Raw genomic sequence first — 18134 nt, forward strand, 5'->3', positions numbered from 1 at the left:
CTGCTCTTAAATGCCCAACAGTCCTTGTATTATGTGCGTTATTTAATACCACTAGAATAAATTCCCTGGGCAGCACTTTCTTTTATAGCCCTCCCCCATTGCCTTTAATATACAAAATCCCCTCCTCTATTATCAATTGTTCCCAACAGTTACAAAATTCCTTAAACCAAACTGAGGATGCAGAACTGCTGGCTTTTCTGCCCAGAGGGCTATTGAAAGAGAGAACTGGAATAAAAAGCATAAAGAAAAACACAACGCATGGGTCAGTACTATCAGATAAAAAAAAAAATATAAAATAACCAATTAGAAAAGACAAACACCACAAAACCAAATCAAATTCAGAAAGGATTACCAAATTCAAAATCAGTAAAAAAAAAAAAAAAAATCTAACAAATTCAAGAAAATAAAGAGCCAAGTGTTTTGGAATTTAAATCAATTCACTTATTCATTGCTCAAAATAATTCTGTCACTGATAAAAAAAAGGTGGTAATAATTGACATCACTTAAATGCTGTTAATTTTCAATGAATAGGTTGTAACATTTTAACATTTTGTTATGAACATAAGATTAATTTAAATAGAAATTCAGCAATATTAGATATCCTAAAAAAAAGCCTGGAAACTTCTTCAATGGCTTTGTTTCTCATCAAACTGGAGTTTCATAAACTCTCAATTCTCAAGACTCTGTTAACTTTCATCTTTAGCCTGGTAAGAGCCAAGCTAAGAGCTGGTGCGTACGGTGGGATGCAAAAGTTTGGGCAACCTTGTTAATAGTCATTATTTTCCTGTATAAATCGTTGGTTGTTACGATAAAAAATGTCAGTTAAATATATCATATAGGAGACACACACAGAGATATTTGAGAAGTGAAATGAAGTTTATTGGATTTACAGAAAGTGTGCAATAATTGTTCAAACAAAATCAGGCAGGTGCATAAATTTGGGCACCGTTGTCATTTTATTGATTCCAAAACTTTTAGAACTAATTATTGGAACTCACCATTCATCGCTTCTGTCTATCCGAAATCTTTCTTGGTCTGCCACTTCGAGCCTTAACTTGAACTGAGCCTGTGGTCTTCCATTTCCTCAATATGCTCCTAACTGTGGAAACAGACAGCTTAAATCTCTGGGACAGCTTTCTGTATCCTTCCCATAAACCATGATGGTGAACAATCTTTGTCTTCAGGTCATTTGAGAGTTGTTTTGTGACCCCCATGTTGCTACTCTTCAGAGAAAATTAAAGGAGGAGGGAAACTTACAATTGACCCCCTTAAATACTCTTTCTCATTATAGGATTCACCTGTGTATGTAGGTCAGGGGTCACTGAGCTTACCAAGCCAATTTGAGTTCTAAAAGTTTTGGAATCAATAAAATGACAATGGTGCCCAAATTTATGCACCTGCCTGATTTTGTTTGAACAATTATTGCACACTTTCTGTAAATCCAATAAACTTAATTTCACTTCTCAAATATCACTGTGTGTGTCTCCTATATGATATATTTAACTGACATTTTTTATTGTAACAACCAACGATTTATACAGGAAAATAATGACTATTAACAAGGTTGCCCAAACTTTTGCATCCCACTGTAGTTGTCTTAATGGTCAAGCACAATTTTCCCTAATCCTCTTTGGTGGTACCAAATCCAGCTGAAATAAGTCTGTTGTATCAATTTAAGCAATGTTTACCTGCTAAGTGTGCTTTGTGGAAAACACTCTAGGAACCTTAAACACCATAATGTGTCTATATTACATCAGCACTGTGCAACTCCAGAGTCTTTGCATTAGAACATTGCAGTGTAACACTATGTTTTGACTTACTTAACCTGTTCACATTCTTTAGCAGCATTTTGAATCCTATGTTCCAATGGCCCAGTGTCACACTTTTATTTACAAGTGTGACATAAGGTAAATGATTGGAGATGTCTTCGAGGTCTTAAAACTGATGGAGGAATAAAGGAGTTTGTACACCTTTTTTTAAACTGATGTCTGAAGTATAGCGTCCATTTTCAGTTGAGTTGGCCTGGTTTGACTCTTTCCTCCAGCATGTATTCACTCTACTTATGGTCAAATTCCCACTTCACCTTCCAGGCTCCCCAGGAATAGTCTCTGAGCAGGATAAATATGTATGTCTGGCAGTCCTAAATTGCCATCTTTTGTTTTTTCAGTGCAAGGCAGTTCTTTGCAACTAAAAAGATATTGTTCATGCAGCACTTGAGACACCATGGCTCCTCAGTGACTTCAAGCGAGTGAGTGCCCTGTAATAGTCCATAAAGCAATTAATGTATGAAAAATGGTTCTTAGGTATACACTGGTTCTGTTCCAGGGTGTCCAGCAAGGACTGCGCAACTGGGCATTTTTTCCAGAAGAGATGCATTGATGAACCCTACTGCAAGACATACCACAGGCAATGTCTAACTGTAAACTTACAACAAAATAAAAATAAATAGAATAGTGTTGGCATGTTATCTTGAGAAAAGAGTTGCTTTTGTAGTGTATGGTGAGCTTCAGTTTTGCCAGTTTATCGCACCATAATCCAACTCCTATGTCCTTACAAAACATGTAGCAACTGATGTAAAGAAATGTTTAAGATGTTTAACTTTCTTTCCCTCTTACCAAACGTGTGGGGATCACAATTGCCACAAAGGGTTTGGTTTTCTATGCAAGTCAACAAAATGTATACAAATATGTGATTCTATGTATTTGAAAAACCCACATAAACTTAATTTTCCTGAGGTGCAGATTATTCAAAAGTAATATTACAGCCAGTGTTTTAAAGCCAGCAAATATGATGATTTTGACTTAAATTCATTATACAGCTTTGCGCTTAAAGCTTATAGACATTGTCTCTATTATGAGGGCATGCCACTGATTTGTGTAAAGTTTGGGAAATTTGGCCAGGTCTCCAGGCTTTTGTCAGGAAAAGTTGCAGAGGTGTAGCTAACACCTTGAAGAAGTATATGATACCAAAGAAATGTGACTTATGCAAAATTGACCAGCATCTGTATGGTCATTGTTGTGAACAGTAGCTGCTACAGAGTATGCTCACTAAACATTTTGTGGGAGCTTTGCTGTCTGTCTGACAGTCTGAGTTAGCAACAGAAAGAACAAATACAACAAGATGACAAGGTGATGCATGATGTGGAAGAGGGAGGTGAGACCTAGAAGGAGTCTGTAGTAACTACTGTGGTAGGTACTGTAGACAAAAACTCAAAACACTGAGATTTCAGAGATGGTGAAAATAGAAGATGATATTGGGGGATTGGGAAGAGGGAGAGGGAGGGAAAAGGTGGCAAATGGAAAGGGGGGAAGGAAATAAGAGAAGATGGGGGAAGGAAGATGGGGTGTGGTGGTCTCAAAAATGCAAATAGGGACAATAAGAAGGTCAACCATCTTGTTGTATTAAGGAAACCTGATAGGTGGAGTGAAGAAGAGGAATTTGTTTTTGTCTGGATCAGTACCATAGAGGGTTGGCAGAAGGGGATGGACTAGAATGAAGCTTCTCCCATTTGTTTAGATCAGAATGGGGGTACTGTCCATATGAAAGAGAGAAATTAAGAGGGTTTCTTGAATGTTTTAAACTTGGAGGTTGGCATAGAGGGGTTGGATGATGAAGGGTTGAGAAATACCAAGAAAGTCAATGGGGAAAAAGAATACATGTGAGGTGTTTAATGAACATTTATACATGGGAATCAGTCTTTTTGTCATTGAGCAGGTTCAAGTATAAATGGTGGGGTACTATGGATGTTTGGAACTTTAAGGACTGGAGTTTGAAGAGTATCAAAATGTGCTACGGGAATGTATTCATCCATCCATTATCCAACCCACTATATCCTAACTACAGGGTCACGGGGGGTCTGCTGGAGCCAATCCCAGCCAACACAGGGTGCAAGGCAGGAAACAAACCCCAGGTAGGGCAACAGCCCACCGCAGGGCATGCATGCACACACACACACACACACACAAGGGACAATTTAGAATCACCAACACAGGAAACCCACACAGACATGGGGAGAACATGCAAACTCCACGCAGGGAGGACCTGGGAAGCGAACCCAGGTCTCCTAATTGTGAGGAAGCAGCACCACCCACTGCGCCACTGTGCCGCCCATGTATTCATCAGAGGAGTTTTATTTTTAAAGGGATTAGCTGGGTAATGATAGGTAATGAGGATCATTTATGGTCATGTCTGGCAGAGTGTTGGTGGTAGATTTTAAATGGAAAGCGTAGAATTCAGCTTTGTTTGTATTTGTGCACCAATAGATTTGAAGGGAAAACGGGCTATTGGGATTTATTGGAAGACATTTGGTGACTGATAGTGTAATAACATTGGAATGTGAATGTGAATTTAGGGAAAGGGACAAGAGACAGCACTAGGAAGCTGCTGCAAGGGGTGGAAAGAAATTATGTACTGACTGATGTATACAGTAAATTAAATCCCAGAGGGTTGTCGTAAAAAATACAAAGGAGGGTGATGTAGGCTAGATTATCTATTTTTGTCTGATGTCTTTGGTTTAGAATGTTGTGATATTACACCTGTATGGTTTTTGGATAATTCTTTGTTGTGGCATAAACTAAATATGGGAGAGATAACATTTAACAAAGGCTTTTGGGAGTTAAATTTGGGACGTTTACAGCAGGATGAGAATAGAAGTGCCCTTAAAATGGTGTAATTTTTTTGAGAAATTCTGTGGTAGACTGATGGGAACAGTGCAAAAGGAGGATAATGCTGTTGCTTTTAAATAATGAAAGGGAGAAAATTAGGGAGGAAAAGAAGAAGATGAGAAATTTAATGGTGGCTTTGAATAAACAGTATAGTGAGACAAATAGCTGTAGAATTTTTAACATCAGTTATGTTCAGGTTTGTGTTTTAATTTTAATTCAAGAAAGTAACAAAGTATACAATCAATCAGATAAAATAAACAAAACTTATACAACAAATAGTTTCAAAATAAATCTAGAAAAAAACACCAGAGAATTAAAAAGAAAAAGAAAAAACAAAACCTTACAAAACAAGAACTTTTGAAAGGTTTTGAAAGGAAACATTGCAGATTTTGTGAGAGAGAAAGCAGAGAGGTATTTTCTGAAAGGAAGACCACATTTTAGGAAAACAAGATTTTTCTTGAGAGATAAATATAAAGAGTCCTTAAACCTTGGAGAGATATCAAAGGGTAATTACAGAAATGAAAAGATACCTTCTTGGAGGTAGTTGTAGATTTCAATCAAGATTTCTTCTCTAAGCATAAAGGCTGGGTTAGACAAACAGTGGGATGTTTTACTGGAAAAGGTGGTTAAATAGTTCACTATAAAGGAAAATAAGAGATTGGAAAGTTAAATTATCACGAATGAACTAAAAGAAGTTGTGATATTTATGTAAAGATGGATTGCCTAAACAGTATTAAGTTACTTTTTTGGGAAGATTTTACAGGCGCTACTGATAGATGTAATCAGAGAGGAGTTGAGGGATGGTAGATTGCTGGGCACTCTGGCAATATGAAATATTTATCTCTTGTCTAAGAAAAAGGAGAAGAGTCAGATTTGAGAAACTGGAGACTAGTAACACTGTTATGTTTAGATTATAAACTAACATCTTAAATTTTAGAAAGTCAGCTGAAAAAGGTTTTTGCTGGTGATTATACATTAAGGCCAAATTTGTAGAGTGTGAGGCAGCAGGATACAATTTAGTATTGCTGAGAAGTCACTGAATGGGTAGAAGACAAAAACAAGGCTTTCATTTTGATTAACCTTGACCAAGGCTTTTGATCAAATGTGTCACAAGCTTCTGTTTACAGCGATGGAAAGGGTGGCTTTAGGACTCGACTCATCAGATAGCTGAAGACTAATAGAATGAAGAAGAGGAGTGCATCAATGCTGCCCACTCTCTCCTTTGTTGTATGTCATGTGCCTAGAGCTGGTGGCAGAGTATTAGGAAAAGGGAAAATATTGAGGGCCCTTTTGTTGGGGAGGTGTATGAGGCTATCAGTATCATAAAATGGAGATGAAATGTTATTTCTTACTGACAAGAGCAATGTAAATAAGAGTTTTGGAAAAACTTATATGGAAATAAATTGGTTGTGATGTATTTTGGGAAACGGTAAGAAAGGAGAGAAGTTGTTTGTGAACTGTAAGTTAATATAAATTGTATTAGGATTCTAGAAGTCAGTTTTTACAAGTCTGGAATTGAGTAGAGAAACTGGATAAACAGAATAAAAAAGAAATCTGACTTTAATGGGTAAGGCTTTGTTAACACTATTACTACTACTATTATTACAAATAATAATGATAATAATAATTACCTTATTATTATTTTTTATTTAAAAGTGTCTGAGAGGATATCCAAGCACATTATACATATAAAATATGAAAAGTAACAAAAAAGTAAACAATTCCAGTTAAATATGCATAGTTTAACAGAACTAACAAAAATGTTAAAAAGATAAGTTTTAACTTTAGATATAGAAACAGAAAGTGAAGTGCAAGTATGAAGCTCAAGAGGCAGGGCATTCCACAACTGTGAACCTGCTACACTACAATCTCTCTGCCATCCATAGTACTAAATCTGCACAGTGAATGGTAAACGGCATTGAGCATAATGGAGAAGACTCAGTAAAGAAAATGGATAAGGTGGGGTTAAGCAATAAAGGGCCTTAAAAAATGAAGGCTTATATTGAATGTAAAAATGGACAAGCAGCCAGTGTCATTTTTGAAGTGTGGGAGTAATGCGCTTCCAAGGTTTTAAATGTATAATGACTTTTACTTCTGAATATTGCATATATTGTAGCCTGTTAGGCTCCAAGCAGAGGCATCAAAGAAAAACACATTAAACTAAAAAAAAAAGAGGGAGATTGATATGAAAAGAAATTTGGAAAATGGATGTAAAGGTATCATAGACATTCAGCTCAAGATGGACTGTCTTTTTTACAGCACTGTGCAGATCTTTAGATCTAATTATTTTGCATAAATTTCAATATTTTGTGGCTCTGTGGTTCACTTTGGTGATTTGGCATTTGGCAGTATGGTCAAATACGGTGCCAAAGGCAGAAGAGAGATCAGTAAGGTATATACAGTATGGGCACCAGACTTGAAGAAGTATAGAGAATTTGCAGATGCGAGTTTTGTGTTGCAAGCAAAAGAATTTGTACAAGGAAGTTAGACGTACAATGGAAGTGAATCACAGATTTAAAATCAAATTTGACTTGAACATAGAGAAAATGGTACAGCCAAAGAGTATGGAAAATATTTTAAAGGCTATGAATTGTCGGATAGTGTGGGGGAGATTGTGGGTTAAAGAAAGGATGTTTATCTCAGAAAAATAAGTGCCTTTATGTAAGGAGTGGGCTGCTGTGGGGGGATTACTATGAATGGTGTAAGGTTCAGTTAATTTGTCTTATGAGTTAATTTTGAGAGGAGAAAGACGTGGAAAGAATGGAATGAGCTCTTGGGAAGCTCCTTTGATTTGATTATTAGTCAGGCAAAGAATAGAATATTGGATACCAGGTGTGTTCTAATAAACACAGATGTGACCAGAGAGGTGAGGTGGGTGCAAAGGAGTTTGAAAAATGAGGTGGAAGGGAAAGTAAAGTAACCAATAGAAAAGAGGCGATTTGCAGCTTATAAGGAGAAATATATATTGGGGAATGGGAAATAGGGGATTTACTGGGAATTGCTTTTTTTAAAAAGGGATAAATGTATGAAAACAAAGTATGTATAAGATGCAAAAAGAGAACAAGGAAATATAAATTAGAATTTTTTTTTTGTTATACGGTATACTGAAATGGGCTCTGATACAATATCAGTTGTATGATGGGAGTGATGAGTGATTTGAAAGGGGAACGTTGTTTGAGTTTTGTATTTTGTGCTGTGTAAATAAAATGCCTTTATTTAAAATTTTTAAATTGTTTATATTGTGGCATTTTTATTTAGCATTTTGTGACAATTTCTTTTTAATGTAAGGTTTCTTGTTCTCTGTCCTTGGGGTCCACTGCCCTGCCCTGCCGTGTTCCCGCTAATTATCAGTACTGGATGAAGGGTGTTTTGACTGGCAGGACCCCGTGACCCTCTCCCACCTTCGCACGAACACCTTCCTTCTGTTGTGACCAAGTGTTCAAATTGAATAAAACAACCTGATGAAATCACTTTCATCTGAAGTGTAGTATTTGAGTATACATATTTTCTTTCGTCAATTCAACTGTTCCACTACTTATGAATGAAAATTGAGGACAGTGGTGACAACAAATAATAATAACACAAAAGGGAAATGTTTCCGCTATTAAGAAAGAAAGAAAGAAAGAGAGGGGCTGCATAGCGAGCTATAACAGACCGATCAAATGCCTACAGTATACTGAAAAACATATCTTTGACAATGTTAATATGTAAATAAATATTTTATATTATATTTATTTAAAATGCTCATCGTTTACAGAATATGATATTAGCTCTAACAGAGCCAAAGCAAAAATGTGTGCTTTGATCCTTATAAACTCAGATTAGTTTAACTTTATGAAATCAGTTCACGACTTTTTTTTTTTTATAATTGCATATTTTTAGTTAAGTTTTGTTAAAAGTTTTGTATCCTTTTTACCACACAATTAAATAGTATACAAAAATGTTAAGTGTTTGAAATTAAAATCATTTGTGGAGCATTTAACAGACAATATTGCAGAAACTAAACGCATATCTTTCTATTAAAAATTAAGAAATGAATTGCTGCTATAGTGCGCCTGCATGTTGTGACAGTGCTTTCTAAAAATCGATAGTGGGATGTATATTTGAACTGCTTTAGGTCGATGATAACGAATCGCATTTATTAAAATACACTACACCAAATACGCTTCAAAAATAAAAAAAACACCTGTTCATTTTATTTATCTAATTTAAGTTAATATAACTTAAAATAACCGCGATTGTTGATATCAGGTAGCTTTAAAAAGACTTATCTTACGTGTCACCTTAACACAATTAAATTGTGATGACACAAAATCTTTAAATTAGTTAACGTAATCAGCCTCAGGGATTGTTGCCTTTACTCCTCTATTTAAAGTTAACATTTCTCAAAATTAACATATTTTAAATTCTCAAAACATAAGATAATTTTCAATATACTCCGTTAAATTAAGTTAATTTAACTTAAATTAAAGGCGTTTTAGGCACGTGACTATCCTATATTTGCATGATGGTCGATCCTTTTCGATCATCACTGTATGCGTAATGCAAGTTAAAGACTTTATGTAAATTGATTTTTTTTCCGAATTCCGTGGGTTTTGTATGGTTGTGGAAGCTCATTTATGATACTTCTTTTTATACACTGGCAAATTTGTTTCCACCCTATTTAATAAAAACATCTTCTTCTTTGTTTTCTATAGTTACAGAGTTAGTACAGATGTGATGGTCGCGTGAGGCACCGCGACACTATAGTGCTGTAAAAAAAGACCCGAAATTACGAAAATGGTGACATCTGGTGGTGTAAATAAATCATAGCAGCCGTAAGCATCCCTAGTCTTTATTGATTGCAGAGGTGCACTAAAACACTAAAAGACCAAAAACACTGTGTGTTCATTTCGATCTTGATTTCATTGCTAGTAATTTGATGCCATTATGAGTACTGTTGCACCGCACCAGTTCTTACCTGCGCTGGGTGGCAATGTTGCTCTTTTGAGTAGCTCACAATGCTTAATGATGATCGCTTTCTGCTGTAGCACTAGTTGAAATTAATATGAGACTTTGGCAGGGTTGTCGTGTTTCTAGGCTCGTGTAAAGTTGACATTAAAGCTTGAACAAAAGCTGTTCATGTGAGTAATGGATTACCAACTAATACTACTTGCAACTCATCACCCACGTTCTGAACTGCAAAGAAATCCATCGATGCCAACACTGGTTCATAATTATGTGCAAATGTTTTAAGCCAGGGGAGATTTTTACTATGAGGCAAAGTGAAAGATTGATATTTCTCAATTCTTGTTTTGTGAATAAATGCCCTTTGCGGCAAAATGCATCACAAAGAAGGGAAAGTACTTGTGGAACTGGGCAAACATAGGAAAGCTTAGAGAATGTGACTGCAGTAGCCTAGATTGTTAAACATTTTTAAACTGCAGAACACAATAATGGTATTTAATGTTTCATAACCGGTTCCACAATTCTGGGCTACAAATTCTAGTCAGTGACGTCTCTGTGCAAGATGCGAGCAGTTGTTTCACATCCCTTTTCTCAACATTTAGGACAGCGCAATCTTTGGAGGAAAACCGCTCCTGGCGCTCCAGTGACGTCTGAAACTTCCAACGTCATCAGTCACGTGGTTGTAAAGTGTCGGTACATTGTGGGCTGAAAGCTTCGAAGCCTCGGTGTCAAACGTCTTATCTCAGTGTTAAGATTCATCCGAAATACTGTAAATGCTTTTTTTTATTTTGTAAAAGGCTTTCAGTATTTCCAACTGTTTAGACTGATGCAGCATAAATAATCATTTGAATGTTATTGATTGAATGGGAATATGTGGAATAAACTCATTCGATGACGTTACATGGGTTTTCTTAAACTTACTTATCTAAAGAATTTTAATCGTATAAACCAGAGAAAAATGTATTTGATGGTTACACGATGCACTTTAATGGAAATCTGTCATAAAATCTTGTAAATTTCATCAAACGAACCCAAGTATTTCTTAAAAAGCAGAACGAGTAATACAATTAACATATTTGAATCTTTTAACGTTAATTAAAATAAAATCACGTTAAGTACAACTTTCTAATGTATGACTATTTTTTCTTACACTTTAGTATTTAAATCATTTCAGTTGTATAAACCACAGAACAAAAATTTATCTTAAGATTACTCGATTCAGTTTGATGGGAATTTGTCATACAGTTGAAATGTGTAAATCGTAAGAATCAGACCAAAATACTTTTCTGTATAAGTACATTACAGTTGTGAATTCGTGCAGTACATAAATACTGATAGTTCTTTGGCATTGTTCTTTTTTTTAAGTTTCCTTTTAATTGTTTAGTTTGATTTCCAATGGGTGGGTTAGGTTTCACGTTCCTAAAACAATTATATATTCAGCATATGTGAATGATGCAAGCGCACTTGGCTACAAGTGAAAATTATATACAAGAAACAGCTTGAGGATTTGTATTCAAACATAGTATTGTATATGTTATCCTATGTTCTAACATGTTTTTAATTTAATTTTACATTTAAGATTAAAAACATATTATTCCGGTCATCCTGTATAAAAGATCATTTTTTATATTTTTAAAAAATGTAAAGGACTTACCTTTAGCTGACTAGAGAGGAAAGGATAAGGATAACCAAAGAACAAATAAGATAGCAGTGACATTTACAAAATGTAAAAAAATAACTAAAATGTACACTGTAAACAATTCCTGTAAGTTTCCTACAGTATTTTCCTGTATTTTCTTTACAGAGTTACCTGCTGTAATATTTTAAAGAATGACTGTACATCTACAACAAAGAGCTGTTTTCAAAACTTAATACATTAATATAACAAAAATACAGTAACATACGTAAACTAGTTAAGATACAGTAACATATTGGACAAGCAAGGCATTCTGGGATTCGTTTGTGACGAGGAAGTAAGAGCAGAGCAAATTGAGCAGAGGTTTTAGTTCAGAAAACCAAATTAGAACTTTTAGAACTTCTCTTACGTCCTGTTACTTATGTTATAGCTTATAATTAGTTATCTTTTTATCACTTTGCCTATTCGGTTCATTTATTTTTAATTTTATTCATTTTGCACTTTCCATTGTTGGGCAAGTCGGGGAACAGCCTGTGACACGGGAGAACAGAAAGTTCCAGAACAATTCATTGCCGTTTTGACTTGGTGAGCCTCTGTCTCGTTTTTTATGCATTTTTTTTTTAAACTTTTATTGTCTACTTGAATGAGTTCATTAGTTATTTATTTATCAATCGTTTTACAACCTTAGCATTCTTGTTTGTATGACTGTATAACTGCGTAACTTTATTAGGTTGTTTATCCTTAAAGTAGCCTGTATAGCATACACAAGTATTTTGCCCTGCGTGTAGTGGAAAGCCATTTCTGCCTGTTTAAACAATATCTTAATTTTTAACTTAGCACAAAGTGCTCTGCATATACGTTTTTGCTCTGACCATCTCCCTCTGATCATGGAGCTCACATTACTATGACCCACATACTCATCCCGCAGCTGGAATCTTAACCCCCTGTCATTTGCAGACAAGAACTGTACAGAATTTACACTCACCTAAAGGATTATTAGGAACACCTGTTCAATTTCTCATTAATGCAATTATCTAATCAACCAATCACATGGCAGTTGCTTCAATGCATTTAGGGGTGTGGTCCTGGTCAAGACAATCTCCTCAACTCCAAACTGAATGTCAGAATGGGAAAGAAAGGTGATTTAAGCAATTTTGAACGTGGCATGGTTGTTGGTGCCAGACGGGCCGGTCTGAGTATTTCACAATCTGCTCAGTTACTGGGATTTTCACACACAACCATTTCTAGGGTTTACAAAGAATGGTGTGAAAAGGGAAAAACATCCAGTATGCGGCAGTCCTGTGGGCGAAAATGCCTTGATGATTCTAGAGGTCAGAGGAGAATGGGCCGACAGATTCAAGCTGATAGAAGAGCAACTTTGACTAAAATAACCACTCGTTACAACCAAGGTATGCAGCAAAGCATTTGTGAAGCCACAACACACACAACCTTGAGGCGGATGGACTACAAAAGCAGAAGACTCCACCGGGTGCCACTCATCTCCACTACAAATAGGAAAAAGAGGCTACAATTTGCACGAGCTCACCAAAATTGGACAGCTGAAGACTGGAAAAATATTGCCTGGTCTGATGAGTCTCGATTTCTTTTGAGACATTCAAATGGTAGAGTCAGAATTTGGCGTAAACAGAATGAGAACATGGATCCATCATGCCTTGTTACCATTGTGCAGGCTGGTGGTGGTGGTGGTGTAATGGTGTGGGGGATGTTTTCTTGGCACACTTTAGGCCCCTTAGTGCCAATTGGGCATTGTTTAAATGCCACGGGCTACCTGAGCATTGTTTCTGACCATGTCCATCCCTTCAAGACCACCACGTACCCATTCTCTGATGGCTACTTCCAGCAGGATAATGCACCATGTCACAAACCTCAAATCATTTCAAATTGGTTTCTTGAACATGACAATGAGTTCATTGTACTAAAATGGCCCCCACAGTCACCAGATCTCAACCCAATAGAGCATCTTTGGGATGTGGTGGAACAGGAGCTTCGTGCCCTGGATGTGCATCCCACAAATCTCCATCAACTGCAAGATGCTATCTTATCAATATGGGCCAACATTTCTAAAGAATGCTTTCAGCACCTTGTTGAATCAATGCCACGTAAAATTAAGGCAGTTCTGAAGGCGAAAGGGGGTCAAACACCGTATTAGTATGGTGTTCCTAATAATCCTTTAGGTGAGTGTATATCCAAGCAAACTGACAAATGCATCCCCTGAGGTTTCTACAGGAACACTTTGGGAAAGTCTAAAGGCTTTTTTAAGGGGACAGATTATCTTAAATCTTTCTCAAAAAAATAAATTGGATAACCAAGAAGGCAACAGAGTTAATCAGTGAAATTACCAGAACAGATCAAGAACATGCCAGGTCTCCAAATGAAGTACATTTTAGGAAAAGACAGGCCTTGCAATCAAAACTAAACCTCTTGACAACAAAAGAAACGGAACAACTCATTATTAAATTGCAACATCATTACTACGAACATGAAGAGAAGGCTCTCAGAGCAACATATCCACAAGCAGGGAGTTCGCAAGCAATATCAGAAATCAACAAAGATGGCAATAGAATCATTGGCCATGAAAATATAATGCACATATTTAGAGAGTACTATAAGTCCTTATATTCTACTCAGTTTAAAGAACACAAGACACAATCTAATGCATTTTTTTTTAAAAAAATCATGGATACCACAGCTAGGTAAGTGCATGGGAATTGGAACACCTATTTTCAAAATGCATCAGAAAAGGACTTGAACAGAAAACATTTCTATAAAGAGATGATGTGGTACTGTATATATTAGACCCACTGGCTACCCGCACCGAATAAAGGCCCAGTGACTGTTCAACTACTGTCACACATGGATAAAATTAAACAAGACTTGCATAAATGGTCTACCCTTCTTACTTTAGCAGGAAGAATTAACATTGTAAAGATGAATATCCTCCCAAAGCTTCTGTTCCTATTTCAAAACATCCACATATACATTAACAAATCTTTTTTATAAGAAATTAGATTCAATCATAACCTCATTTATTTCAAATTCGAAAAATCCAGGCAATCAAAAGGAGACCCTATAACGACCTAAATCAGAAGAAGCGGCATGGCTCTGCCTAATTTTCAACTTTATTACTGGTCGGTAAACATACAAGCTATAAAAACCTGGACGTTGACACAAAGAGATGAACACACACTAGCTTGGTCTGCAATAGAAATTAAATCCTGAAGCACTTTTTTATATTCCTTGCTTTGTACAGTAGTAAATACAAGGTTTTGCCAATATAGTAACAAACCATTTGTCCTTCATTCACTCAGAATATGGAACCAATGTAGGAAGTACTTCATGATAGAGAAACTTTTATCTGTGGCACCTCTACATGACAACAACCTTTTTCCAACCTCTTGAACTTGCACAGCTTTTAATGTTTGAAAAACATATGGAATTAAATCATTTACAGATTTCTATATCAATAATGTCTTTGCATCCTATGAACAATTATACTCCAAATTTAATCTCCCATCAACACAATTGTTCCACTATCTCCAAATTAGAAACTTTGCTAAATGAAATCTGCCCAGTTAGCTCCAAATGTGCAAAACATTCAATTACTCGACTTTATTAAGCACATCTATCTTGTCCAAGATGTTTCCAGAGCAAGATCCAACCTGCAAACATTGCAATCGATCCCCAGCTTCACTGGGTCACATGTTTCGGGGGTGTACCAAATTAATATAATTCTTTAAATGCGTATCAGACAGCTGTGTTTGGTGTACTCCCAGATGGGCTTAAAGTGGAGACGGACGGACAGATTATACTTGCTTTTACTTCATAACTAGCACATAAGACTTGTCTTGCTCAACTGGTAGAATCCTAACCCACCTCTTCTAAGTCAGTGGGTAACTAATGTTACATACTATTTGAAAATGGAAAAAATCTAAAATTCTCACTTAGAGGGTCTGTTCAAAATATTTTTAAAACCTGGCAGGACCTAATCAATAACATTTTAGAATAAGCATTTCCATTGGGTGAAAAGACTCCTTTCTCTCTTTACGGCTCTTAACAGTTTTGCTCTGGTTGTTTGCGTTCCTCTCTTTCTCATGGGTGGGGGTTGTTTTGATTGTAGTTTTATTAAGTTTGTGCATCTGAATTTTTTTCTGTGCATGCCCATTTCCACTTTTGTCCATACATCATGCTTTAGTGTGAATTCTACACACTGAGCAAACTGTCTGGTCTTATAAATGTTCTGTTGCACCAAGAACATTTTTACTTCTAAATTGCCCAAAAGTGTGCAAGCACCCTTCCTTTGCTCAGTCATCTAGCACTGCAGTACAGCAGCAGGTAATTTGAATTTGCATCAGCTTTGGTAAGGAATTCTCAAAGGAGGTGATGCCAATGTGCCAATGATGCCCTGAGAAAATTGATGTTCAATCACTGCATTCAATACAAATATGCAGAAGCTATAACCAAAATAATAGTTTTTACTATAAAATCCAAAAACTGAAAACACCTAGAAAGAGGTACTGTTTCATATAGCCAAGAAATGTAAAATTTGGTAATTTAGTTTAGGTACTTAAAAGTGTATCTATTACTCTCATAATGTTATGAAAGAAAGCTTAACAAACGCTTCTTAGAAAGGTAAAGATTCACAAACCTTACTTTGAAATATGCAGTATCAAGAGAAAATGTCTCACTTGAGCCACCTCTGACCATTCCAAATCGGTCATTTTAGTAGGCAATATTGCAGAGATGAATACAGTAATCCCTCGTTTATCACGGAAGATAGGTTCCAAGGCCGGCCGCAATAACTGAATTTCCGCAAAGTAGGGACACCATATTTATTTATTTATTCAACGTGTATTTGGACGGTTTTAAAACCCTCCCTGTACTGTTTACAACCCACCTTTTACTCTATTAATAACAGGGACAACTGCTAGGCAATATGAAATCGGTAGATAAGTTTACAGTTACTGTATAGCTAAGTACACGTACCTATATATGACATGATGATGGTGATGAATACGCTGTGCAGTAAAAATGATAACGATGAAGGTGATGATGACTTTTACTGCGCAGCCGATGACTGTATTTTACATCTCTTCAGACGGCAGTGCCATTTCCTGGGGAACCTCTTCCACGGTTTGCGAAGGTGTATCCGTAGTAGTAGTAGGAACTGGCTCTTTTTTGCGAGGCTACAAAAACATTGTGATCGGCAGTTGCTGCCGCCGCTTCTTTTTCAGGTCAAAGAGCAGCTTGTAGGCAGTCATGACGTCGTTGACCTTGTTGCCAAATTGGACCGATCGAACCACATCGTCGTCCCATTCCTGTGACCGCTCTTGCAGATCCTTAGCCTGTCTGTGGGATCTGGGCATCAGTCAAAGCACCAATCACGGGCCCGATTAGAAAGCGGAAATCTGTGATTTGTTTGTATATTTGAAAACCCGCGAAAAGTGAACCGCAAAGTAGCAAGGCATTACTGTAATCACTTTACTGAAGCTTTGTGACAGTAAGACCAGACAGATGCATTTTTACAGTACCTAAAGTGCTACCAATAATTTTGTATTGTAGTTCACACTGTAATAATTCCACACTGAAAATCTAATGCACAAAAATAAACGTTATATATGGTACAAGATAATCAGCATTTAATGTGCCATGATAGGGACTGATGTTGTTAAGCTCGATCTAAATAGATGAGAATGCTCTCATTTTCTCTTTCATCATACTAAAATGTGTCATGTTTGACAATGTGATATGATCAGAGCCATTTACATTTACACTTGCTTAGCAGACGGTTTTATCAAAAAGGACTTACAAAAGAGGTAAACAGTCGAGTAACATTAAGCATGATCCTGTTTGTTGAGCAAGTGTAAAAGGACAGGTAACAAAACTTTACTGCCACAAGTGAAAAGATGCAAGAGACAGAATTTTGCCGTATCTGTTAATATCTGTGTCCTATTACTTACACAACCAAAATTTCCAAAGAAATTAAATACACAGAAACGTGGGAACTAATTTGTGCCCAAGAATAAAATGTAACAAAACGCTGTTGTGTAAAGTGCCTCTTCTCCCCTTTTGAGCCACTGCCCATTAAAATACTGTATACGTCATTGCAATGGGGGACGCCCAATTGCTTGCAAACCTAAACCTATGAAAACTTTCGAACATGCTATAATCATTAGCACGGTATATAAATATCCGCCTAATTAAAAGCAGAGTGAAGTTAAAATGTTTCACCTTTAGAAGAAATAGACAGCTTTCAGAACTCTGAAGATTGTTATCTGATTCAGATCATGTGACCTGACACGTCCTATGGACAGAAGCTATTTAACTAGGCGGGCCACGAGGACGTAAATTAACGGAGTCAGAATTCCACTTCCTACTCGTCTCCTGAACCATCCATCTATTCATCCTCTTCCACTTATCCGAGGTCGGGTCGCGGGAGCAGCAGCTTGAGCAGAGAGGCCCAGACTTCCCTCTCCCTGGACACCACTTCTAGCTCTTCCGGGAGAATCCCGAGGCGTTTCCAGGCCAGCCAGGAGACACAGTCCCTCCAGCGTGTCTTGGGTCTTCCACGGGGCCTCCTCCCGGTTGTACGTGCCCGGAACACCTCACCAGGGAGGCGTCCAGGAGGCATCCTGATCAGATGCCTGAGCCACCTCATCTGACTCCTCTAGAGTCTCCTGAACCGAAAACCATATACAACTTGAATATACAGTATCCGAGACAGTGTACCAAGTTTGTGTGATTTTTTTGAAACTTAAAACCACTGTGTAGCAAAACTGGAAACATCTACATGTAATTAAACATCACACTGCAGGTTACACAATTTATTTTACAAGAAAGATGTAGCAATACAATTAATAGTCACCGTG

At 36.8% G+C, this 18134-nt stretch overlaps 1 protein-coding gene across 1 annotated transcript in view; it reads right to left on the bottom strand.

Annotated features, from left to right (window-relative positions):
* LOC120534565 (cilia- and flagella-associated protein 100-like) overlaps positions 1-9858 on the bottom strand; it is a 33432-nt gene extending 23574 nt beyond the window's left edge. Inside the window, exons 1-2 of the mRNA XM_039762159.1 lie at positions 9804-9858; positions 5195-5302 (exon numbers count right to left, since the gene is read on the bottom strand). Of these exons, the coding sequence (XP_039618093.1) occupies positions 5195-5302; positions 9804-9858 (163 nt within the window). The remainder of the gene's footprint in view (positions 1-5194; positions 5303-9803) is intronic.
* Positions 9859-18134: the final 8276 nt, after the last annotated feature.

The sequence above is a fragment of the Polypterus senegalus genome, chromosome 8 (assembly GCF_016835505.1).
Source record: "Polypterus senegalus isolate Bchr_013 chromosome 8, ASM1683550v1, whole genome shotgun sequence".
NCBI classification, from domain to species: Eukaryota; Metazoa; Chordata; class Cladistia; order Polypteriformes; family Polypteridae; genus Polypterus; species Polypterus senegalus.